This window comes from Sus scrofa, chromosome 13 (genome assembly GCF_000003025.6).
Source record: "Sus scrofa isolate TJ Tabasco breed Duroc chromosome 13, Sscrofa11.1, whole genome shotgun sequence".
NCBI classification, from domain to species: Eukaryota; Metazoa; Chordata; class Mammalia; order Artiodactyla; family Suidae; genus Sus; species Sus scrofa.
This window is the reverse complement of record NC_010455.5, coordinates 78,882,779-78,908,485: the sequence shown is the minus strand read 5'-3', so window position 1 is coordinate 78,908,485 and position 25,707 is coordinate 78,882,779. Positions and strand designations below refer to the sequence as shown.

The window sequence follows — 25,707 nt, the reverse complement described above, 5'->3', positions numbered from 1 at the left end:
ACTGAGCCACAGTGGAAACTCTAGCAGTTCTACTTTTAATGTTTTGAGGAACCTTCATACTGTTTTCCATAGAGCTATATTAATTTACGATCCTACCAACAGTTCACTATATCCTCTCTAACAATTGTTATTTCTTTTTGATAATAGCTATTCTGCCAAGTGTGAGGTGATATCTCATTGTGGTTTGATTTGCATTTATCTGATGATGAGTGATGTTGAGAATCTTTTCCCTCCTGGCCTGCAAAGTTTTGCTAAAAAGTCAGCTCATAGTCTTAGGGGACTATATATGTAACTAGTTGCTTGTATGTAACTAGTTGTTTCCTTGTATGTAACTAGTTGCTTTTCTCTTGCTGCTTTCCATAGTCTCTCCTTATCTTGAAACTTGCCATTTAAATTACACTATGTCTTCGTGTGGACCTCTTTGGGTTCATATTGTTGGGGACTCTTTGTCCTTGCTGGACCTGGATTTTCTTTCCCAGGCTAGAGATGTTTTTAGCTACTATTTCTTCAAATAAATTCTCTTCCCCTTTCTCTCTCTTTTCTCCTTCTGGGAGCCCCCTATAATGTGGATGTTGGTACACTTGATGTTGTCCCAGAGGTCCTTTAAACTGTCCTGATCATCTTCTTCTTTTTTTTTTTTTTTTTTTTTTTTTTTTTTTTTTTTGCTTTTTTGGTCCTTTTTAGGGCAGCATCTGTGGCATATGAGGGTTGCCAGGCTAGGGGTCTAATCGGAGCTATAGCTGCCAGCCTACGCCACAGCCACAGCAACGCCAGATTCGAGCTGCATCTGTGACCAACACCACAGCTCACTGCAATGCTGGATCCTTAACCCACTGAGCAAGGCCAGGGATTGAACCTCATGGTTCCTAGTTGGATTCGTTTCTGCTGCACCACCATGGGAACTCCTAAACTGTCCTCATCTTTAAAAAGTTTGCTTTTGGAGTTCTCGTTGTGGCTCAGTGGAAACAAATCTGACTCGTATCCATGAGGATGCAGGTTTGATCCCTGGCCTCACTCGGTGGGTTAAGAATCTGGCGTTGCCGTGAGCTGTGGTGTAGGTCACAGATGTGGCTAGGATCCTGAGTTGTTGTGGCTCTGGCATAGGCCAGCAGCTACAGCTCCGACTTGGCCCCTAGCCTGGGAGCCTCCATATGCTACAGGTGTGGCCCCAAAAAAGACAAAAAAAAAAAAAAAAAAAAAAAGAAAAAAAGTTTTCTTTCCTTTTCACCTTAAGTAATTTCTACCACTCTGTCTTCTGATTCCATCTAATCTACTGTTGATTTTTTCTAGTGTATTTTTTATTTCAGTTATTCTACTCCAGATCTGTTTGGTTCTTAGTATTTTTTTTACTTTTTGTTTAACTTCTCCCTGTGTTCATCCATCCTTCTACTGAGTTTGTGGAGCATTTTTATGATCATGACCTTGAACTTGTTATCGGCTATCTCCACTTAGTTCTTTTGGGATTTTGTCTTGTTCCTTCGTTTAAAACATAGTTCTCTGTCTTCTCATTTTGCCCAATTCTTTGTGTTTATTTCTATGTATTAAGTCAGTTTCATTTCCTGTTCTTGGAGAAATGGCCTTATGTAGGAGGTGTCCGATGGGGCTCAGCACCACACTCCCCTTTAGTCATCAGAGCTACATGCTCTCCGGGTGCTAGCTCTAGGGGCTATGTGGGCCCTTCTGTGTGGCTGGGCTGGCTACTGGGAGCCTGCTGGTGAGTGTGGCTGACTCTGTGGTGGCTGCCAGCCAGCCCCCCATTGCCCCTCCCCGGCCAACTGGGGAGGCAGAGCTTTTTCTTGGAGCAGCTAGCTGTGGAGTCCAGAGGGCCCCAGGGCTGGTGCCCCCTCTGTTATTCACAAGCCTTGCTGGCCTTCAAAGCCAGATGTTCTAGGAACTTATCCTCTCAGTGTAGGACCCCTGGGTTGGGGAGCCATAAGCTGGGGCTCAGACCACTTGCTCCTGGGGGAGAACCTCTGCAATTGTAATAATCCTCTTGTTTATGGGTCTCTCACCCAGGGGTGTGGGTCTTTTTAAAAAATTTATTTATTTATATTTAATTAACTTATATATTTGCTTTTTAGGGCTGTACCTGTGGCATATGGAGGAGGTTCCCAGGCCAGGGGTTGAATCAGAGCTACAGCTGCCAGCCTACACCACAGCCACAGCAATGCGGGGTCCAAGCTGTGTCTGTGACCTACACCACAGCTCATCACAATGCCAGATCCTTAACTCACCAATCGAGGCCAGGGATTGAACCCACAACCTCATGGTTCCTACTTGGATTTTTTTCCTCTGCTCTATGATGGGAACTCCGGGGTGTGAGTCTTGATTAATCTTTATCCCTACCCCCTTACCCACCTCATTATGGGTCCTTCTTTACATCTTTCAGTTGTGGAAAACCTTTTTTGCCAGTCCTCATTCTCATAAATAATTGGTCTGTAAACAGTTGTAATTTTGATGTGTCTTGGGAGGAAGTGAGCTAGTGTCTTCCTACCCTACTATGTTGGTCACTCCTACTTGAATTTGGAATTAGCCCAGGAGGAACACATAACATCCCTTCCCTTATGGCTGCAGCTCAGTGGTGGCTGCCCCTTGTAATCAGGTCCTGCGCTCCCCATTTTGCCCCAGTCCCTAACTCTCCCTACCCTAGCCCTTGCTATTGCAATGGTTCTGAATCAATTACTCTGGAGATCTGCATTTCTGGTGACTTTCCAGTTGATGCTGCTGCTGCTCAGTGATTGCACTTTGAGAATTGCCTAATTGTGTCTGGGAGACTAAGATGGGGAATCACTTGCCACTTATCCTCAAGCTTATACTGTGGTTACTTTTCTCCTTTCTTTCATTTTTCCTTTCCTTTCCTCTCTTCTCCTTTCCTTTTTTTTTTTCTTTTCTACCATGGCCTCAGCATGTGGAAGTTCCTAGGGTGGGGATTGACCCCACACCACAGCTCTAATCAGAGCCACAGCAGTGACACCACCAGATCCTTAACCCATTGAGCCACAAGGGAATTCCTTTGGTTTCTTTTATACCTGGCATGTTTCCCACATTTAATGCTACCTTTCTGGCCCTGGTGGAGTCTAGATTTGCAACTTCTAGTATAGTTATTGGAAGGCTAGGTCTAAAAGAGACAGATGGGCCTGTAAGGAAGAGATTTGGGAGTGGCTGAGGCTTAGCCTATAGCAGGCCTGTGGGAGTTGAAGCTGTGGGTATGTGTGAGCTCATCCCCAGGGAAAGGGTGCAGGGAGGATGGGTGGTGGGTTAACAGCAGACTATCATGGGGGAAGGGGGACACCCTGCCTTTAAGGAGGGGAGCAAAGATAGTATCTTTTCAAGGAGGAGGCTGGACAGAGATTCAAAGAGGTGAGTAGAGAGCCAAGAGGGTGGCTGATGGAACATTCTTAGCCTTATTATTAGAGAGAGAACTGTGGGCAAACATCTGAGGCCAAAGCTTAAATAGTTAAACAGTACGTTCTCAGGTGAGCTCCAGGTCTGTGGGCAGGCAGGAAGCAGGTGTCCCATTACCCTTGCCCACAGCACGCCTGGTAACCAGCTGTTGCTCCATGGCATGGTTTGTTGTGGCAGTTGTCTCTGAGGCTCCAGTGACATGGTTGCTGCTGAGCATGGTAAGCATCATGTCACTTGCCTTTTTTTTTTTTTTTTTTAAAATAATGTGACATGTTAAGGAAAATGTGCTGGTCTTTTCCTCATGGCCATGGTGGGGCTGCTTGTGGCTGGAAGGTTTTGTTTTTTGGAGTATGTGCTGGGAAGGAGTATCTGAGAAAGGGAAGCATGGGAACTGAAGTGGGAAAGGTGGGTCAGTGGTGTCCTGTGGCAGCTTCAAGACCAGGCTGAGGGGTTTGGACTTGGTTCTGTGGCAACAACGAGCCAAGGTACACTCCTAGAGGTGGGAGTGGGGGGCAGGTGTGTGGTTAATGCATCTCCATGGCCCCAGGGCTGATAGCTAGTCTGGCCAAGGTAGGCATGCTATAAACGGGACAGTGGTGAGTGAATGAATCAATGAATGAATTTGGTGGATAACAGATGATGATGTGATCAAAGTTTTAGGTTTAGGTCAAATAGCCCCCAGAATCAATGTTGGTTGGTTCAAAGTCCTCAAACTTTGGGAATCAGATTCACCTCCAATCGTACTTCAGTGCTGGCCTCCCTTCCTGGAGAAGATTACTTAACCTTTCCAGGCATCGGTTTCCTTGTTTGTAAAGTGAGAATAGTTATATGTGTTTGTAGGTTTGCATTTAGAGTTTGAGTCTGGCACAGAGGCCGGTTTTCTTACTGAGGGCCCTCCCCTTGCCTCTCTTCCAGTCTTTGCAGGGCCCTGGGGTGGTGGCACAGGCCTGTCACCTCCTATTGCTGCCTTTCTCAGATGAAGACAGCTCAGGGTCTTTCCAGGAGGCCTTCCTCTCTTTATAAACCCAGTCCCACTGTTTCTTCAAGGCCTTTCTGCTTCATCAGGTCAATGACCTTTCTCTTTTCTGACTTTCTGCCATACTTGAACATGTGAATCACATAATCTAAGAACGTGATTAAACAGGGTCACATGTAATTCTTGTTCGGTCAGATTCTAAATTCCTTAAGGACAGAAATTGTGCCCTTAAAAAATTATAAAAGTAATGGGTGACAATGTAAAGAACTGAAGAGTATAGAAGGTGGAGAGTGGAAAATAAAGTCCTCTAACTACCATTCCTACTTCCCACGTGTAACCATTGCTAGCAGTTTGTTTATTTTTCTAGAAATAGTGTATGCATATGAAATAATACAGGTAATGAATCATATGTAGGAATAATACATTAGTATATTTAATTATAATTATATATGAAAAACAAATGAAACATTTATATATACACATATATATACATATGTTATACACGTGTATTATTATCATCATTGGTCTATGTAAGGCCTATTTATCTATCCATCTTCTACCTATGCACCATCTATTTTGTTTATTATTTTATTCATTTATTTATCACCATTTTACATTCCCATTTCTCTTCTCCCTTATAGGCAGTCATTTTAATGTGAGATCTATATACACACACATATATATGTGAGATATATACATCTTTACTTTTGCAAACTATTATTAAATGTAATTATGCTAATACATCATTTAAACATAAATGGATATATATGTGTGTATATGTAGTTCCATATTGGTACATAAAAAACTGCCTTATTCTTATCAGTAGCTGTATAGTATTTCACTGTGTAGAGATGACATTTGTATCCCCTATTGTACTTTGTACATCTTCTTATACTTTGCTATTACAAATAATGCTACAATGACGATTTTTGCACAAGCACCTTTGCACACTTGTATGAATTTATCTGTAGAACAAATTGTAATTCTTGTAGTGGAATGTTAATTTTACTTTCTTTTATTTTTTTATTTTTAAATTTAGGGTTGCACCTGCAGCATACGGAAGTTCCTGGGCTAGGGGTCAAATCAGAGCTGCAGCTGCCAGCCTACACCACAGCCAGAGCAACCTACATGGCAGCTTGTGGCAAAGCCAGATCCTTACCCCACTGAGTGAGGCCAGGGATGGAACCCACATCCTCTTAGATACTAGTCGGGTTCTTAAGCCTCTGAGCCACAAAGGGAACTCCTGGAATATTCATTTTATATTCTGGTTGCTATTGACAAGTTACTCTCCAAAGAGAAAAATTTCTTTCTTTACCAAGAGAGAGGAGAGTAGATAGAATTTGAGTCTTTTGACAACAAACCGAAGCGTTTGCTAAACCATGAGGTTTAAAAGAAAAGACTCTCATGGGTGGAGACAGTCTCTGTGCAGACACAGCTGCTCTCTTGAGCGCCACCCCCTGGGCAGGGGCGGACATCATTTCACCCACATCCTACGATGTTCATAGTCATAGGTATCACACATTATAGCTGGGAAACTGGGAACTGTAGCCCACCCCTGTTCCACCAAATCTTGAAAGTATAGAAGGAGAGGGTAGGATGTAGTTGACGTTAAATGGCTCTGTTATTGGGCAAGTTATTGGGCTTTATCCTGAGATCAGTGTAGGGTTGCAGAAGGACCTGCTTATGTATTTCATTGCTCACTCCTGACCAAGTCCTCTGGTTGACACTCTTGCAGTGGACTTGGGCATGGCAAAGTGTTCACTGAGGACCTTCCATGTGCCAGGCACTGGGCTGGCTATTATACCTGCTTTATTCCTAACCACAAACCTGCAGAGGAGGCCCATGATCCCCAGTACACACAGAGACTTAAAGATGTGGAGGAGCTTGCCAAAGGCTGAGGCTCTGATTCTATATCTGTGTGGTTGTAAAGCCCACACATTTCCTTTCCAAGTTCTTGCTGAGTAGTGCCAGCCATACGTTACAGGCTCGTGCTGGCCAGTGTATAGTACACATAGCCACATATACCAGGCCTAACTCGGACTCTCTTCTCATTTTCCAGGTCCTCTCAGCTTCTGTGCCTACTGCCGTGGCCTTGGTGGCAGGCACCCTCCCTCCGGGGTCAGTCCAGGGCTCTCCCCACCCATGCAGTCCCTCACTCCCACCAGTGAGGGACTCAGTGGCCCCCTTTTGGCGGCCTACTCTCGTCCCGCCTTCAAATTCCAGCCTCGAAGAGAAAGTGTAGACTGGAGGCGCATTAGCGCCCTGGACGTGGACCGCGTGGCATGGGAGCTGGATGTGGCCACTCTGCAAGAGAACATTGCCAGTGTCACCTTCTGCAACTTGGATGGGGAGGTGTGCAGCCGCTGTAGGCAGCCGGTGGACCCGGCGCTGCTCAAGGTGGTGCGGCTGGCACAGCTCAGCATCGAGTACCTGCTGCACTGTCAGGATTGCCTGAGCACCAGTGTGGTCCAGCTAGAGGCACGGCTGCAGGCCAGCCTGGGCCAACAGGAGCATGGCCGCCAGGAGCTGGGCCGCCAGGCTGACGAGCTCAAGGGTGTGCGGGAGGAGAGCCGCCGGCGGCGCAAGATGATCAACACCCTGCAGCAGCTGCTCCTGCAGACAGGTGCCCAGAGCTACCACACGGTGAGCCACTTCTGCAGGGTAGGCATGCTGGGAGGGCTGTGTGCCTAGCCTCCACCACCTGCACGGCACCACCACTGGGCCACAGGGACTGGGAGCAGATTTTGGACATGCCACCCCCACCATAGAGCCTGAGGGTGTTTCATCGGGTCTACAGCTGTGGGGTGGGTGATTGTAGATGTGGGGCAGGTGTGTATATGAGTGAAGAATGTGGATGTGTTTATGAAGAGGGTGCATGTCTCAGTGTGTTCAAGTGTGAATGTATGCAAGGGGTGCGTGTGTTTACGAATGACATGTAAATGTGTCTAAGATGTATATGTGATTGCTTGGAGGGTACATCTATGAATGATTTGTGCCTGTATGTGTGTAGAGTGTGTGGCATGTTACATGTGCTTGTATGTGAAATGTGCATGTAAAGTTTATTTATGGTGTGTGTGAATGAATGAAGGGTGTGTATGCGTATAAGGGTGTGCGTACTCACGGAGGGCATATGTATGCATAAAGGCTTCATATGTGATGTGTAAAGGTGTGTGTAAGAGGTGTCTGAGTGTATGTGTGGAATCAGTACGTGACAAGGGACTGGTAGAGCCAGGCCTGTTCTGGAAAAGTGACTCCATTATTCAACCAAGTGACCAAGTGGCATTTGAGCATCTGCATCTCTTTGGAAAGTGTAGATTGGGGACAGTTGCCCTTCAATAAATTGCAAACTGGCCAAGCTCTCTGCCAGGCTCTGAGGATGAAGGCACAAATCATGTTGGGTAAGGTTTTCCCGAAACTTATAGTTTGGGGGTGGGTGGGACAGAAGGAACCATTAGGATATGATGTTAATGCATTGAATGTCAATTTATATAATTAATATAGTATTGACTATGACAAAAGGGTCAGAACCTTTTCATCAGTAAATGCCAACACAGCAATCTAACCTGGCTTAGGCCAGTAAGGAATATATTGTTTAACTGAAGATCCAGGGTTATGGTGGGACTCACGTGATGGCACCAGAATCTAGTTTCTTTCTCTGCAGCTCTTGACAATTCTTTGTCATTGTGGATTCCTTTCTTAGACAGGCTCTGTCCGTGTGGTAGCAAGTTGGGCCACTGCAATGTCAGCATCTCATTTCCCCAGATTCAAGGCTGGCATGGCAGAGGGCCTGTTTTGGTGTCTGGCTGTGAGTATGCTGCTTGGGGTGGGAATGGGAAAGCAGGGAAGGGTGGAGTGAGGGGAAGGGCCTATCATTTGGAATAAGATGCCTTATGAAACAGTCCCTGCCCCACTCAACTGATAATTCCTTCAGACATCTAGAAATTCATATGACACTTTAGAACTCTAGAGTGGGCAAAGTCCCTCAACCCAGGCTGTATCCACGTAGATTAGGTTTAGCTGTGATTGACAGGAAACCTTAAATCATAGTAGTTTGAAACAGAAGCTTATTTCTCTCTATCATGAATAAAGGTTAGAGGTAAACAATCTAAACCTAAATTGTGGGCGTTCTCACTGTGGCTCAGTGGGTTAAGAACCTGACATAGTGTCTGTGAGGATGTGGGTTCGATCCCTGGCCTTGCTCAGTAGGTTAAGGATCTGGTGTTGCTATCAGCTGTGGTGTAGGTTGCAGATGCAGCTCAGATCCCATGTTGCTGTGGCTGTGGTGTAGGCCAGCGGCTGTAGCTCTGATTTGACCCCTAGCCTGGGAGTTTCCATATGCCATACCTGCAGCCCTAAAAAAATAAAAATGAACCTAAATTGTGGTATGTAATGCCACAAACCATCGTGAGCCCAGTCCTGGATGTGTTTTTTGCCAGCCAGCCATGTCACGTGGCTTCTGCCTCCTGGCCCAGGATGGCTGCCTGAGTTCCACCTCTCAGGTCCACATTCTATTCAGCAGGAGGAGGGAGGATGAGGAATGTCATGCATCTTTAATAACGTCCTCAAGAAGTGGTTGCAGGAGTTCCTGTAGTGGCTCAGCGGTTAACGAATCTGACTAGCATCCATGGGGATGCAGGTTTGATCCCTGGCCTTGCCCAGTGGGTTAAGGAGCCGGCATTGCCATGAGCTGTGGTGTAGGTCACAGATGTGGCTCAGATCCCACATTGCTGTGGCTGTGGCATAGACCAGCGGCTACAGCTCTGATTTGACCCCTAGCCTGGGAAGCTCCATATGCTGCAAGTGCGGCCCTAAAAAGCAAAAAAAAAAAGTGGTTGCATACACTATTTCTGTTTACATGCCATTGGCTACAATTTAGTCACATGGCCACATCTTGTTGTAAGGGACACTGGGACATACAGTGTTTGTTCTTAAGAGCCTCATGACCAGCTTGAAATCAAGGTTTTATTGCTAAGGTAGAAGGGAAAGTGGGTATTAGGAGAACAAGTGAAAATTTCTGTTAAATAAAGACAGCAAATAATCTGCCCTCTTATTCTGATTGACTAGTAATGGCATCCTGCAAAGCTGTGTTGGAAGAACTTAAGTTTTACAGTGAAAAGATGATACGATAGATTGGCAGTGTCTAGAATGCTTGAGGAGCGTGAAGTGGAATTTCAGATGCTATATTTACTATCCTTTTCTCTGGTGGTTCTCAACTCTGGGTGGAACTTGGACATTAATGTGTTTTGAGAAAACTTTTTATGGCGGAAAATTTCAAATGTATACAAGAGTAGAGAGAATGTCCTGCTGTGTAGCCCTGGGAACTATGTCTAGTCACTTATGATGGAGCATGATAATGTGCAGAAATAGAATGTACACATGGATGTGTCACTGGTTCACCATGCTGTACAGTAGAAAAAAAATTTGTATTGGGGAAATAACAATTAAAAAAATAAAATAAAAAGGCAAAAAAAAGAAAAAAGAGTAGAGAGAATAATGTAATGAACCTTCATCTGCACACTTCCCAGCCCAATGGTTATCAACTCATGGCCAATGTTCTTGCATTTGTTCGCCCACCCCTGGATTATTTTGAAGTGTACTGTCATATGATTTTACCTGCAAATATTTCACTATGTACCTCTAAAAGTCAAGGATTCCCACTTTTAAACATAAACGTAATACCATCATCATGCCCTGGAAAACCAACAAAAAAATTCCTTAGTGTCATCAAATACCTAGTCATTGTTCAGAGCTCCCCACAGCACTGGTAAGGTTTTAAAGCTCAGAAAAAAATATTTATGTGGAGGAGTGGTATAAAATATATATGTACACATATGTGTTTTGGGTTCACATCACTGCCTTACACAGTAAATCAAACTCTTCTTTTCTGAAGCAACTCAGGGGTCCCAAGCATGGGTGTTTTGATGAGGGGAGAACCCCAGACTGACTCAGGTGTGCTAACCCTGCACTTCCCACCATTTCCCTCTGTGTAGTGCCACTTGTGTGACAAGACGTTCATGAATGCCACCTTTCTCCAGGGCCACATGCAGCGCAGGCATGCGGGCATGGTGGAATGCGGTAAGTCCAGGGGGCCCTCCTGGGACTGTGGAAGGGCCTGGGCTGGGGTTCAGTCAGTGGGGGACACACCCAGCACCAAAGCTGCCCTCATAATCTCATCATCTGCTTGAGGATGGGGGTGACCCCACCATCCACCACAGGGGGATCTCACATGGGGCGGGAGGGTTTCTGACCATGTGTTTAGAGAAAAAGGGCTGAGAGTCTGCCAGGTAGGTTGTTGGTCTTAGCTTTGCCCCTTTCTCTTATGTGACCGTGATCAGTATTTCCCTCTGAGTCTCAGTGTCCTTCACTGTGTATGGGGTAGGCAGACCGTGCGGCTTTGAAGGGCCCTTACCTCCCACCCTTCTGTGAATCTGCTGTTCTCTGATGCTGACTATGAATAAGCTTGATGGGGGTTAATGGGCAGTCAGACCAGCTCTATGTCTTTCTTATATACATGAGCTTATTATGACTTAATCACTGTAATTTTACCTTTTCAAATTCTAAAACGAGGGGCAAGGCTGTTATGTTTTCTGTATTAAGAGATTTGTATACTTGATATCTGTTTTCTTGAGGTTCAACAAGAACTAGCTGTTAAAACATAAAATACAGAATATTTTATAATATTTTTATTAAAATTATTATAATATTATGAAAATATAATGATAAAATGTAATATAGATTAAATATAAAATCCCATTGAATAAAACTTTTTTCTCTTTGTTTTAATTTTCTTTTCAAAGAACAGAATTTTAAAACAGCAACATACCTAGTTACTATGCATTTATGATATATTTAATTCTTGGTTCTGTGTTAGAGGCAGTTAAAGAAAAACAGATTTTATGCTTATTAAATATATTTTTTCTGATAAAGATTTATGTCTTTGAAGAGGTATTTGTACACTCATGGTCATAGCAGCACTATTCATAGTAGCTAAGATGTAAAAGATACATATATAAATATATAATGTATATTTATAAATACATATATATAAATATTCAGCCTTAAAAAGAAAGGTAATTCTGCAGTATGCTACAATAGGATGTTATGCTAAGTGAACTAAACCAGTCACAAATGGACAAATATATTTATGATTTCACTGATATGAGGTACCTAAATAGTCAAATTCATAGCAACAGAAAGTAGAATGGTGGTTGCCAAGGGCTGAGGAAGAGGGAATGAGGAGTTATTGTTTAGTGAGTACTGTTTTATAAGATGGAAAGCATACTGCAGATGGATGATGGTGATAGTGGCACAACATTATGAATATATTTAATACCACCAAACTATACGTTTAAAAATGGCTAAGATGGGAGTTCCCTTGTGGCTCAACAGGTTAAAGGATCTGGCATTGTCACTGCTGTGGCTCTGATTATTGCAGTGGTGTGGGTTTGGTCCCTGAGCCTGGAACTTCTGCATGCTGTTGGTGTGGCAAAAAAAAAAAAAAAAAAAAAAAGTAAGATAGTAAATTTCATGTCATGTGTATTTGACCACAATAAAAAAAAATTGGAAAAATAACATGCCTTTGATATAGAAAATTTAAATACAGAAAGGTAGAAAAGAGAAAATAAAAACCATAAACAGTATCACCTGCAGTTAGTACGCTGGTGTATTTTTGGTCATTATTTTCTGTATACGTATATAGTCAAAGGATGCAGTTTTGACTACTGCTTATTTTTCTTTAAGAGTATATCATATTTTCCAATGTCATTAAATCATCTCTGAAAATATGATTTTTAATGGCTGCATAGTAGTTCATCATGTGGCAATCATAATTTATTTCACAATTGAATTATTTCATAATTTACATAGGTTATTAAAAATTACCCTGTTATAAATCGCATGATGATGACATTTTTGTACATAAATCTTTGTGCATATTCCTTATTATTTCCTTAATGTAAAATGCTGTAAGGAGAGGAAAAATATTTTTGTAAGGCATCTTTGGCTGCATTAATGTTCATTAATTTCTTGTCAGGCAGCTGGCTTCTCAGATACCCCAGCTCTCCCATTCCATACTCACCTCAGATCTCTTAATTAACCCAAATTAATTTCCACTGCATCTAAAATTTGCTTGTTGTGCTCGCTTCGGCAGCACATATACTAAAATTGGAACGATACAAAGAAGGTTAGCATGGCCCCTGCGCAAGGATGACACGCAAATTTGTGAAGCGTTCCATATTAAAAAAAAAAAAAATTTGCTTGTTATTGAAAAATCCCATTTGAGAAAAGCCATATATCTCTTTTCAAAGAAAAGCTTAAAGTTTTAATAACAGTACCATCTAATAATCCCTAAATGTGCTTATAAAGTTTCAAATGTTCAAGTGCAATTGGTGTCTTTTTTCATTAACCCTTAACTCTCAGTTTGTCAGTATTGTTTGTGGTTTAGTTAGAATATTCTCCTATAATTCAAAGTTTATTTATAATGCATATTGCCTTTTTATTTGAAATTTAAAACTACACATATAAACTATACTTATATTGCTGGAAAAAGTGAACCTAAAACTACAATTATTTTTATTACTTTAATTCCCCTCTGATCGCTGACAGGATATATAGATAAGTTCTTTGTGTTAATCATCAGTACATACAAGCTATTTGGTTTCTGCTTCTGTTACTCTACTAGTTTTGCATTCAAATTTCCATGGGTCAATACTGTTAAAATAGTTATTTTGATTTAATTTAATTTAGTTTAATTTTTGGCTGCACCTGTGGCATGTGGAAGTTCCCAGGCCAGGAATTGAACTTGTGCCACAGCAGTGATTGAGGCTGCTACAGTGACAATCCCAGGATCCGTAACCTGTTGCATCACAAGGGAACTCCAAAATAGTTATTTTATTTTATTTTAATTATTTTTTTATGGCTGCGCCTGTGGCATGTGGAAGTTCCTGGGCCAGAAATTGAATCCGTGATGCACCTGTAACCTATGCTGCAGCTGTGGCAACACCAGACCCTTTTAACCCACTGCATGGGCCCAGGGGTTGAACCTGCACCTGCACAGTGAGCTGAGCCACTATAGTCAGATTCTGAATCCACTGTGCCACAGCAGGAACTCCCAAAATGGTTATTTTAAATGCCAATAATAGTTCATATTAATGGAGCTGTCCTGCCAGGCCCTATGCTAAGCACTTTGCATTATCACATATCATCCTCACAATGACCCTCTGGCTTGGGTGCTGTTATCTCCATTTTCTAGCTTGGAGAAACAGAGGGTCAGGGAGGTTATGTTATTTGCCAGGGTCAGGGTACAATGTAAATGGCAAAACTGGTCTCAGACTGAGGCGTGACTGTTTGTACGCAAGGAACTATACACTCCACCAACTTTGACTTATGCTGGTTGCCATCTCTTTGTGATGACCCCACAGGAAAACAGAAGAATCAGGAGCAGCCCATAGAGGAGGTGTTAGAAGAGCTGCGGGCCAAGCTAAAGTGGACCCAAGGGGAACTGGAAGCCCAGAGGGAGGCAGAGAGGCAGCGGCAGGTCCAGGTGGGTGTGGAGAGGAGTCGTCAGGGGGCTCAGTCATGGACTGGCCAGGAGACCCATGATGCACTCACATCCTGTAGGGCCAAAATTCTGGCTGCTTCCCAAGAGCCAGGGGTCAGAGCTAGGATGGCATCGTCCTGGATGTGCCAAATGATTTTAGATAATCTGGAAAGGAAAACTCAGTTACTTGGCCAGACCTGTATGGTGAAAAGAGAGCCCAGTTTCCTGCATTAGCTCTCTCTGAGGGCACTGGCACCTGAATTTTAACTCCTTATGATATGTTGTTAGTTTTTTGGGGACGAAGACTGGAAAAGCTCCAGGAAGCTGCCCAGATGAGGTACTCAGTAAACATTTGCAGAGTGAAAATATGTTAACTTGGCCGCATTCATTCTGTTTTTTATTCATTCATCACTCCTTTCAACATCCATTTATTGAGCACCAACTATGCCAGGAATTGTGCGGAATATAAATCGAGAAAAAGATGTCATTCCCATCCTCCAAGGCCTTTATAGTTCAGATAAGACTAATCCCACTCCCAGTCCAAACGACAGGGGCAGTGGGAATGAATGTCCTTTGAGTCTCCATAGTGACTTGCATGGACAAGGGCCCTGGCAGTTTCTTAGTATTTATTCTAATGTGGAATTAACGATTCTCTTGTTCTTGCTTTTCTTTGTAGGAAGCAGAGATCATGCGTCAGAGGGAAACGGAAATTAAGAAAGAATTTGATGAATGGAAAGAAAAAGAGCAGGCCAAATTATATGAGGAAATAGACAAGTTCAAAAAATTACTTTGGGATGAATTTAAAAGCATTAGCAACCAAAACTCTGCACTAGAAGAGGTAATTTACCTAAAAGACTTCTCAAAGTTCTTGAGTTGATAACTGGTTTACTTATTCCCCCAAACCATTTCTTTGCTTGTACCAGTTCTATCTCATCTGCCACTGGGGGCTAAAAATACTGTGAGGACAGATACCAGAGGCCAGTGGCTAGCATTGAATCTGCTTCATCACATACTGGCTGTGTGATCTTAGGTAGATTACTTAACCTTTCTGTGCCTAAGTTTCTTTTCTGTAAGATAAGTTTCTGAAAGGGTTAAATTGTAATGTAGACAGCACTTAACATTTTCTGGTATATAGTAAGAGCTCCCTAGATATTATCCCTATTTTTGCAAAGGACTTTCATCACTGGATAAGAAATGAGGCAAAATTTAAATGAATGCATTTTTCTTCTAACAAGTACTTGCTGTGTGCTGGCTAAAAGCCAGGCATTTTGTTGGGGTCTGTAGAAGTCACACATAACAGCTAACATTTACTGGCTATATTTATTCTTTTCTAGCCCCTGTGCAAAGCACTTTATATATACTAACTTTTAATCCTTATAACAACCAAACAACTACAACATTCTCAAAGCAGGTACATCATTAGTTTATTAATTTTTTTTTAAAAAAAGCTACTGTCATTCCTCCTTTACAGGCGAAGACACTGAGGCCACATAGCTTGCCCAAAGTTACACAGCTATTAAGAGGTAGAGCTGGGATTTGAACCCAGCTCTTTATTTTTATTTGTTTTGATTTTTTATTATAGTTGAGTTATAATGTTCTGTCAATTTCTGCTGTACAGCAAAGTGACCCAGTTATACATTTATATACATTCTTTGTTTTTGTATTATCCTCCATATGTCCATCACAAGTGATTAAATGTAGTTCCCCATGCTATGCAGCAAGGTCTCACTGCTTATCCACTCCAGATCCAATAGTTTGCATCTACTAACCCCAAGCTCCCTGTCCCTCCCCCTCCCTCTTGGCAACTACAAGTCTATTCTCCATGTCCCTGAGTTTGTTTCTTTTCTGTAGATAGTGAACTCAGCTCTATAATCTTCAAAGCCCTTGCCCTTTTTACTAGATTGTTATCAAGTTTATTCAAGAAAAACTTTTAATGTTATCCCTGGTCTGTATCTTCCCATATAAACCTGTATAACTAGAACTGTGTCAGGAAAAAGATTTGAGGAGAAATATTTCCAGGATGTATTTAGCTCTTACTGGTCCTCTGAACATCAAGGAAATCTTGTTATGTATTTTTTAATTGTCTAATAGTATTTCCCATGATCATTCCATGATTTGCCTGAAAAAAAACACTTGGGGAAGTTCCCGTCATGGCTCGGTGGTTAGAGAACCTGACTAGCATCCATGAGGACTTGGGTTTGATCCCTGACCTTGCTCAGTGGATTAAGGATCTGATGTTGATGTGGCTGTGGTATAGGCCAACGACTACAGTTCTGATTGGATCCCTAGCCTGGGAACCTCCATATAACGCTGGTGCGGCCCTAAAAGACAAATAAGACCAAACCAAACCAAACCAAACCAAACCAAACCAAACCAAACCAAACACTTGGACAACTTTTCCAGAAGGGGATTGTCATAGGATATGTGTGGAGCCTTGGTGGTCCATCATCTCAATCTGAGGTGAGAGGACAAGGATGGAGGGTGGTGGGGTTGAAATGAGAGCTCTGTGTATGTGGGTGTGTGTGGGTGTAAGTGTATGTATGTGTGTGTGTGTATTTATAGTGACCTGAGCCCTTCCATCCTAAACGTTGCCCCAGGGCGGTCAGGAATGCTTTGTGGAAGACAGGATGATGCTCCACCATGTGGACATCATGCTCCCGACCCCCCAGCTCCACAGCCATCATCCCTGAGCTCACCTGAACCTCTCCTGACTCTCACACATCCTGCCGTGGTACTCACTCACTAGACAATCAATAAATAGGTATTGAATTGAATTTGGAGTTGTGGTTCAGAGACCACATCCTCAATAATTGAAAGTTTACTTTGGGTTAGGAAATTCTGAGTTTTGGTAAATGAGGACATAATTCTCACTACCATCCATGGTTTCCTTTTAGCTTGGACCTCATTGTCCTAAACTGGAACATCCTGTTTTTTTGTCCTTTCCCTATGGGATGACTTATATTTTTGTATTTGTGTGTCTCCCCCTGTCTCCTCTCACATGACATTTTATTATTTTCCTTTTTGGAGGACTGTGCCCATGGCATGTGAAAGTTCCAGAGCTAGGGATTGAACCCGCACTACAGCAGTGACCCAAGCCAGATCCTTAACCTACTGAGCCACCAGGGAACTCCCATTATTATTTTTCTTTTATTAAAATGTAGGAACCAAACTGGATACAAAACTCTCAATATAGCTGGATAATTATTTTGTTGACTTATTTTTTTTTTTTAATTCTGGAGGGGAAAAGCAGATAAGATTCTATTTAGAGTAACTGAGAAAACACTGTGAGTCTACTTTCAAAACACAAGACTCTCCGTGATATTAGGAGGGCCAATGAGAGATAAATACATTTTGAAAATATTTCTCCTCGAAATTTTCCCCTTGGTATGGAAATCTGAGAGCTTACTTTTGCTAAATCATCTGACTGAAGAGAGAACTTTAGATTAGATGAGGGGTAAATCCAGCTGCCCAAAGGAGTGTCTAATTGGAGGGAAAATACCATGAAGTTGGTAGAACCAAGAAAGCCAGCTCTCTGGTGTGTAATAAGCAGTGGTATGAAGACAGAAAGTGACCTATCAAAGATGTGCATACATCTGATAAGGCACTTGAGTCTATAAAAATATTCATGGGGTTTAGAAATGGTTAACATTTGGACCCAATATTGCTTTAGCAGTAATTGAGAAGAGTTAAAGATTAGCAAAAATATGTTAATATATTAAACCCAGAGATTTAACATTTCTCTAAAGCTTTAATAGGGCTTATGAGTTTTATATAGTAATAGAGATGAAGATATTTAGTTATTGCTGTAGTGATGTGGTTAAAAATATAACCATAAGTGGGTGAAAAGGCAACCTTCTCTTTGGTCCACTTTTCTGGGCCTTCTCCTTCAGATCACACACTGTTAGGTCAGGAAGCATTAGGGATTGGTGACATGACTCCAAGCTGTGAAAAGCCAGATCTTCTTAGTGACAGCCAGGCTTTCTTTTTGTGGGAAGAAGGTCAGGAGCCAGGGAGTGGTCTGGAGTGCCTGAGACCCTCCTCGAGTCTCTAAGATCCTGATTCTCTTTAGTTTATTCAAGACTGAGGTAGAAATGAGGCAGGTCAGGTGATCTCTGGGTTTTGAGGACAGCAGAACTGCAGTGCAATTGAAATGACACTCTTAAAGTCTGTTCTTCCATGGGGACTTGCTTCTCCTGGGAAAGGGCTGAGCTCTCAGAACCCTCGTGAAGGGAAGTTTGGACTTGTGTGACTGCAGGCTTGCAGAATACCTAGTGAGTTCAAATTGGAGCTTTGTGGTGGGGGTAGGGTATTTCCTTCTTGCACTGCTCCAGATAAGAAAGACTACATCATGATTAGATCTTTATCTAAATGAAGCTGTGCTCTGGCTTTTTCAGAAGCTGCAGGCACTGCAGTCCTATGGTGTGATGAAGTCCAACCTCGGGTCCCTGCAGGATGAGGAGCCCAAGGAGCAACTCATTCAGGCTCAGGAGCTGCAGGCCTTAAAGGAGAAGGTGAGCTGATGCATGACCCATGCCTTTCTTCCTAGAGCCGGGCATGAACCCTGCTGTCTTTCAGCAGACCTCATCATTTTGGCTCTATGGTTTTCAGGAAGTTGAAAGACATCAAAGTTCTATATTTTCAGACCTTCTGCCAATACATGAAAGTGTAGACTAGAGTTCTTAGGGTGCTTAGGTGAGGCTGGTGACATACATGTGTGCAGCATCAGATTTGCCTGGGATGTTTTTCAAAATACATATGGTTGTGTATTTTATGGGACATCTCTGCTCTCATTTTGACTCCAACCCAGCTGAAAACAGTTTTTATTATTGTATTTTATTATATTAAAGAGTTCTTCTTTGCTTTTTATGGCTGCACCTGCAACTTTTGGAAGTTCCCAGGCTAGGGGTAGAATTGGAGCTGCAGCTGCTGGCCTACACCACAGCCACAGCAAGGCTGGATCTGAGCCACATCTGTAGCCCATGCCACAGCTTGCAGCAATGCCGGATCCTTAACTCACTGAGCGAGGCCAGGGATGGGACCTCATCCTCATGGATTCTAATTGGGTTCTTAACCTTAACACTGAGCAACAACAGGAACTCTTGAAAACAGTTTTTAGAAAGTGTGAAAATCTCCTGGCTTTGATAATATTTGGAATGGATCTAATAGTATGATAGTAAATATTTGACAGCCAGTTGTCTGGAACTACAAAAGCTTTTATTTGTAGCATTTGCCATTTTTCATGGTGTAAGTAAGTATTCCCAGAATGGCCGATTTCATGCTGCCAATGTGAAGTCACTGGACAGAACTGGGAAGACGTATGCATAACCCACTGTCACTTCCTGGGAGGAGGTGGCCTGGCCTCCACTGGGTGAACCTTACATTAGTCCAGTTGTATATGGTGTGTATCTCTGATACACAGTGAGGAAGGACAGTTGGCACAGTCATTAAATCATGTTGTGCTTCTGCTTCTGCTCTCCAAGACTGTTAATGTTTAGCTAACAGTTAATAGGAAAGTGTTTCCACTGCTCGAAGGTTCAAAAGTTTCACATTTAAAAAAGCCATTGTTTTTCTACAAACTCTGTTCACAAACTTTCCCTATTTTTGTATTGATTTCCTTATCAATTTGTGAGTTTGTATAATGTATGGGAATTAACCCAACCCTTTGTTGCTCTTGTTGTGGCTCTATTCCCCAGTTTTCAATTTGTCCTTCATCCTTGTTTATTAATTTTTTTTTTTGGCCACACCCACGGCATGTGGAAGTTCCCAGGCTAGGGATCGAACCCACACCACAGTAGTGACTAGAGCCACAGCAATGACAACAACGCTGGATCCTTAACTCCAGGCCACCCGGAAACTCCTGTTAATCATGTTTTTTTTTTTTGTCTTTTTAGGGCTGCACCCATGGCATATGGAGCTTCCTGGGCTAGGGGTCCATTCGGAGCTGTAGCTGCCAGCCTATGCCACGGCTATAGCAACGCCAGATCTGAGCTACGTCTGTGACCTATACCACAGCTCATGGCAATGCTGGATCTTTAACCCACTGAGTGAGGCCAGGGATCAAACCCACATGCTCATGGATACTAGTTGGGTTCATTAATCGCTGAGCCACGATGGGAACTCCTATCATGGTTTTGATCATAAAAAATTAATGATGTTTTTATGGTCAAAATGATCAAGTTAATCTTTTGTTTTTGGCCACTGATTTAAAAAGAAAATTTTCTTGTGTTTTCTTTTGTTAGTTATTTTACTTGCTTATCTATTCATCCATTCATTCATTCATACATGTCACTTTATTGAGGTATTATTCACACATAAAAAGCTCTGCATATTTAGTGTATATAACTCATTGAGTTTGGGGGGGGTAAGTGTAGCCATATTTTGGCTATTGTGACTAATGCTGCAATGAACATGGGTGTGTGGCTATCTCTTTGAAGCCCTGATTTCAATTCCTTTGGATCAGTACCAAGAAGTGGGATTGTTGGATTATATGGTAGTTCTATTTTTGGTTGGATTTTAACAAAAGAAAAAAAAGCAAGTTTATAACGTGTATACTTCATAGATACAGGGGAAATTCCCCTGGGGAAAAATGAGTAACTCCTGGTTTTTAACATTGTGAGGAGCCTCCATCCTGTTTTTCCATAATGACTATACCAATTCATGTTCTCACCTACAGTATTCAAGGGCTCTTTTTCTCCATATCCTTGCCAACACTTGTTATCCTTTTAAAAAATAACAACCATCTCAACAAGAATGAGGTGGCACCTCACATGGTTTGATTTGCTTTCCTCTGCTGATTAATGATGTTGGGACACCTTTTCATATACCTGTTGACTATTTGTAGCTGTGTTTTGGAGAAATATCTATTCAGGTTCTTTGTCAATTTTTTAAATTAGGTTTTTTTTTTGCCGTTGAGTTGTATGAGTTCCTTATATTTTGGCTATTAACTCCTTATCAGATACATGGTTTGCAAATATTTTCTCCCACTCCATGTTGTCTTTTTTTTTTTTATTTTCCCACTGTACAGCAAGGGGGTCAGGTTATCCTTACATGTCATATTGTCTTTTCATCTGTTGATTGTTTCCTTTGCTGTGCAGCGGCTTTAGCTTGATGGAGTCCTGCTTGTTTATTGTTGCTTTCATTGCCTGGGCTTTTGGTATCACATCCAAAAAAATCAATTGCTGAGATCAATGTCTCTGTTTTCTTTTAGGAATTTTAGGGTTTCTCTTCTTACATTTAAATCTTTAATTTGTTTTAAGTTGGTTTTTGTATATGGTGTAAGCTATCAGTTCAGTTTCATTCTTTTGCATGTGGATATCCATTTTTCCCAACACTTTTTACTGAAGAGACTATTCTTTTACTATTTTGTATTCTGGGTGCCCTTGTCAAAGTTGTTTTTTTTTTTTTTTTTTGTCTTTTGTCCTTTTTAGGGCTGCATCCATGGCATATGGAGGTTCCCAGACTAGAGGTCTAATCAGAGCCTATGCCAGAGCCACAGCAACGCCAGATCTGAGCCATGTCTGTGACCTACACAACAGCTCACAGCAACACCGGATCCTTAACCCACTGAGCAAAGCCGGGGATAGAACCCGCAACCTCATGGTTCCTAGTCGGATTCGTTTCCACTGTGCCACAACGGGAACTCCTGTCAAAGATTTTTGACCATGTATGTGTGGGTTTAATTTGGGGTTTTGTATTCTTTTACATTGATCTATATATCTGTTTTTATGCCAGTACCATACTGCTTTAATTACTGTGGCTTTGTAATATAATTTGAAATAAGGGTGTAATGCCTTCAGTTTTGTCTTCTTGCTCAAGATTGCTTTGGCTATTTGGGGTATTTTGTGGTTTCACATGAATTTTAGGATTTTTTTTTCTATTTCTATGAAAAATGACATTAAAATTTTGATAGGTCATTGAATCCACTAATTGTTTTGGGTAATATGGATATTTTAACATTATTCTTCCAATCCATGAGTATAGAGTACCTATTTATTTATGTCTTCTACAATTTATTTCATTTTATCTTTTATAGTTTCCAGTGTACAGCTCTTTCACCTCCTTGGATGAATTTATTTCCTCAGTATTTATTTATTTTTTGGCTATGCCCACAGCATGTGGAAATTCCCAGGTCAGGGACTGAACCCATACTGAAATTGCAGCCTGTGCCACAGCTGTGGCAACTTTGGATCCTTAACCCAATGCACCACAAGGGAATGTCCTAGTTATTTTCAATGCTATTGTAAATGGTGTAGTTTTCTTAATTTGCTTTTTGGATAGTTTGTTGTTGGTGTAGAGAAATGCAACTGATTTTTGCATGCTGATTTTTTTTCCTGCAACTTTATTGAATTTGTTTATCCTAACAGGTTTTGTTTGTTTGTTGAATAAGAATGATGAGAGTGAGTATCTCTCTTTAATTTTTTTTTCTTAAAGTATAGTTGATTTATAATGTTCTGTCAGAGAGTGAGCATTCTTGTATCGTTCTTGATCTTGGAGGAAATGTGTTCAGCATTTTGCTGTTGAGTATATTGTTACCTCTGGGCTTGCCATACATGGCTTTTATTATGCTGAGATATAGTTCTTCTATACCCACTTTGATGAGAATTTTTAATCATAAAAGAATGTTGAATTTTGTCAAATGCTTTTTTTCCCCCTCTCTTTAGGGCTGCACCTGCAGCATGTGGAAGTCCTAGGCTAGGGATTGAATTGGACTGTAGCTGCAGGCTTACTGCACAACCACAGTAAAACCAGATCTGAGCTGCATCTATGACCTATGCCACAGCTTGCAGCAATGCCAGATCCTTAATCCACTGAGTGAGACCGGGGATGGAACTGCATCTTAATGGATACTAGTTGGGTTCTTAACCCACCGAGCCACAATGGGAACTCCTGCCAAATGCTTTTTCTAGATCTATTGAAATGATCATATAATTTTACCCTGCATTTTGTTAATTTAGTGTATTACATGTATTGATTTGTGTATGTTGAACCATTCTTGCATCCTAGGGATGAATCCTACTTGATTATGTTGTTTGATCCTTTCAGTGTGCTGTTGGGTTTAATTTGCTTGTATTTTGTTGAGTACTTTTGCATCTACGTTCACTAAGGATATTAGACTATAATTTTTTCTTGAAGTGTCCTTGTATGGCCTTTGACAAGAGTAATACTGGCCTCCTAAAATGTGTTTGGAAGTGTTTCTTCCTATTCAATTTTTGGGGAGAATTTGAGAAGAGTTCTAGATTCTATAAAGATATAAATATTTTCTAGGTTCTATAAAGATATAAAGTTAGGTTGCTTATTTGAGATCTTTTTTTCTTAATGTAAAAGTTTATGATTATAATCTTCCTCTTAGAACTGCTTTTGTTGCATCCCAGAAGTTTTGCTCTGTTGTGTTTCCATTTTTGCTTGTCACAAGTTATTTTTTGGTTTCTCTTTTGATTTCTTCTTTGTTTAGGAGTGTGTTGTTTAATACCTGCACAATTGTGAATTGTCCTGTTTCTCTCCTGTTATTGATTTCTAGTTTCATAGCATTATGGTTGGAAAAGATTAACTTGATATGATTTCAAGATTAAAATGGCAAGACTTCTTTTGTGGGCTAATACATGATCTATCTTGGAGAATGCTCCCTGGGCATTTGAAGAGAATGGGTGCTCTGCTACTTGGATGGAATGTTCTGGTATGACTGTTCCACTTGGTCTATAGTGCTGTTCAAGTCCACTGTTTACTTATTGATTTCCTGTCTGAATGATATATAGTTGTTGAAAAAGTGGTATTGAAATGCCCTACTATTATTTTATTGCTGTCTATTTCTCCCTTCACTTCTGTCAATATTTACTTTATATATTCAGGTGCTCCTATGTTGGGTGAATATATAGTTGTCCTTCAGTATCCATGGGAGATTGGTTCCAGGATCTCTGTTATGCTATTGGTTCCAGGATCTCTGTTATGCTCAAGTCCCTTATTATTGGTGTATATCCTATGCACATCCTCCAGTATACTCTATATTGTCTGTTGATACTTATAATACCTAACACAATGTAAATTCTATATAAATAGTTGCCAGCATGAGGAAAATTCAAGTTTTGGTTTTTGGAACTTTCTAGAATTAAAAAAAACCTTTTTTTTGGTCTTTTTAGGACCACAGCTGTGACATATGGAGGTTCCCAGGCTAGGGGTTTAATTGGAGCTGTAGCTGCCGGCCTACACCAGAGCCAAGAACCACAGGATCCTAGCTGAGTTGGCGATCTACACCACAGCTCATGGCAACACTGGATCCTTAACCCATTGAGTGAGTCCAGGGATTGAACCCATGTCCTCATGGATGCTAGTTGGGTTCATTAACCACTGAGTCACGAAGGGAACTCCCCCCCAAAATATTTTCAATTCATGATTGGTTGACTCCTTGGCTGTGGAATGCAAGGATGTGGAACCCATGGATATGGAAAGCTGATTGTATATTTGCAGCTGTTATAGCCTCTTGATAAATTGATCCTTTTATCTTTATATAGTAACCCTCTTTGTTTCTTGTAACAGTTTCTGACTTAAAATATCTTTTGTCTGATATAAGACAAAACAGACTGTTCTCTTTTGTTTACCATTTGCATGAAATATCTTCTCTCATACCTTCAGTTTCAGCCTGCATGTGCCCTTAAAGCTAACATGAGTCTCTTGTAGGCAGCATATGTTGGATCTTGTTTTTAGAATCCATTCAGCCACTTTTCATCTTTTGGTTGGATAATTTAATCCATTTAAATTTATTCTATTTTACTTTATTTATTTATTTATTTATTTATTTATTTATTTATTCTTTTTAGGTCCCCACCCACGGCGTATGGAGGTTCCCAGGCTAGAGGTTGAATTGGAGTGTAGCTGCTGGCTTACACCATAGCCACAGCAACATCAAATCTGAGCTGCATCTGTGACCCACGCCCCAGCTCATGGCAACACCGGATCCTTAACCCACTGAGTGAGGCCAGGGATCGAACCTGTGTCCTCATGGATGCTAGTCAGATTTATTGACTGCTGAGCCATGATGGGAACTCCAATCCATTTAAAGTAATTACTGATACATAAGGACTAGCTATTGTTATTTTGTTTATTGCTTTCAGATCTTCCATAGTTGCTCTGTCCCTTTGTCTCTCTTGCTGTTTTCCTTTGTGAGTTTCTGATTTTTTGTCATGGTATACTTTGGTTCCTTTTTCTTTCTCTTTTGTATAACTGCTACAGATTTTTTCTTTGTATTAGACTTACATAAAACGTCTTATAATCACAGGACTCTGTTTTAAGCCAAAAACTACTTAACTTGGTGTTTATACAAATAGTCTACACTTTAACTTCTCCTCCATGCCTCCTGATGTCTACGAGTCAGACATCAGGATCTGCAGCTGATGTTGAGATCTGTGTTGCCTCAGGCCACGCTGATTCCCTCAGTTCTGGGTGCTTGATTGCTGACTTTGCCTTGGAGAGACTGTGGGCTGGGAGGGTCTCTTTTGTCACTGAGCTGTGCTGCCTTGGGCCAGGGTTGATGCAGGTAAAGTGAGACCATTCTTTTCTCCCTCTTCAGTGTGTCTTTTCTTGGGTTTTTTGCTTCACTGAGGTGCTAGGACCTCTCAGCTGGATTCCTGGTCTCCCATAAAGGTATTCTCACCTGTGGGTGTTTTAAGATCTGGAAACTCCTAGTCCACCATACTGCTGACATCACTTCTATTTTTTTTAAGTTGAAATCTTTGGCCACCTAGAATTGTTTTTGTTTAAAATATGAAATATGGATCTAAGTTCATATTTTTTTTCC

General features: G+C 41.4%; 1 protein-coding gene across 11 annotated transcripts in view; it reads left to right on the top strand.

Moving 5' to 3' along the window:
* The window catches only part of DZIP1L (DAZ interacting zinc finger protein 1 like), a 55,627-nt gene that overhangs the window by 8,148 nt on the left and 21,772 nt on the right, over positions 1-25,707 (top strand). For all 11 annotated transcript variants that reach the window (XR_002337694.1, XM_021069498.1, XM_021069491.1 and 8 more), the window contains 5 exons: positions 6,441-7,024; positions 10,372-10,456; positions 13,801-13,922; positions 14,596-14,757; positions 18,314-18,430. Coding sequence is in view for 10 of the 11 variants with exons in the window: in XM_021069498.1 (XP_020925157.1) it covers positions 6,524-7,024; positions 10,372-10,456; positions 13,801-13,922; positions 14,596-14,757; positions 18,314-18,430 (987 nt within the window). In the remaining variant the exon portion in view is untranslated. The remainder of the gene's footprint in view (positions 1-6,440; positions 7,025-10,371; positions 10,457-13,800; positions 13,923-14,595; positions 14,758-18,313; positions 18,431-25,707) is intronic.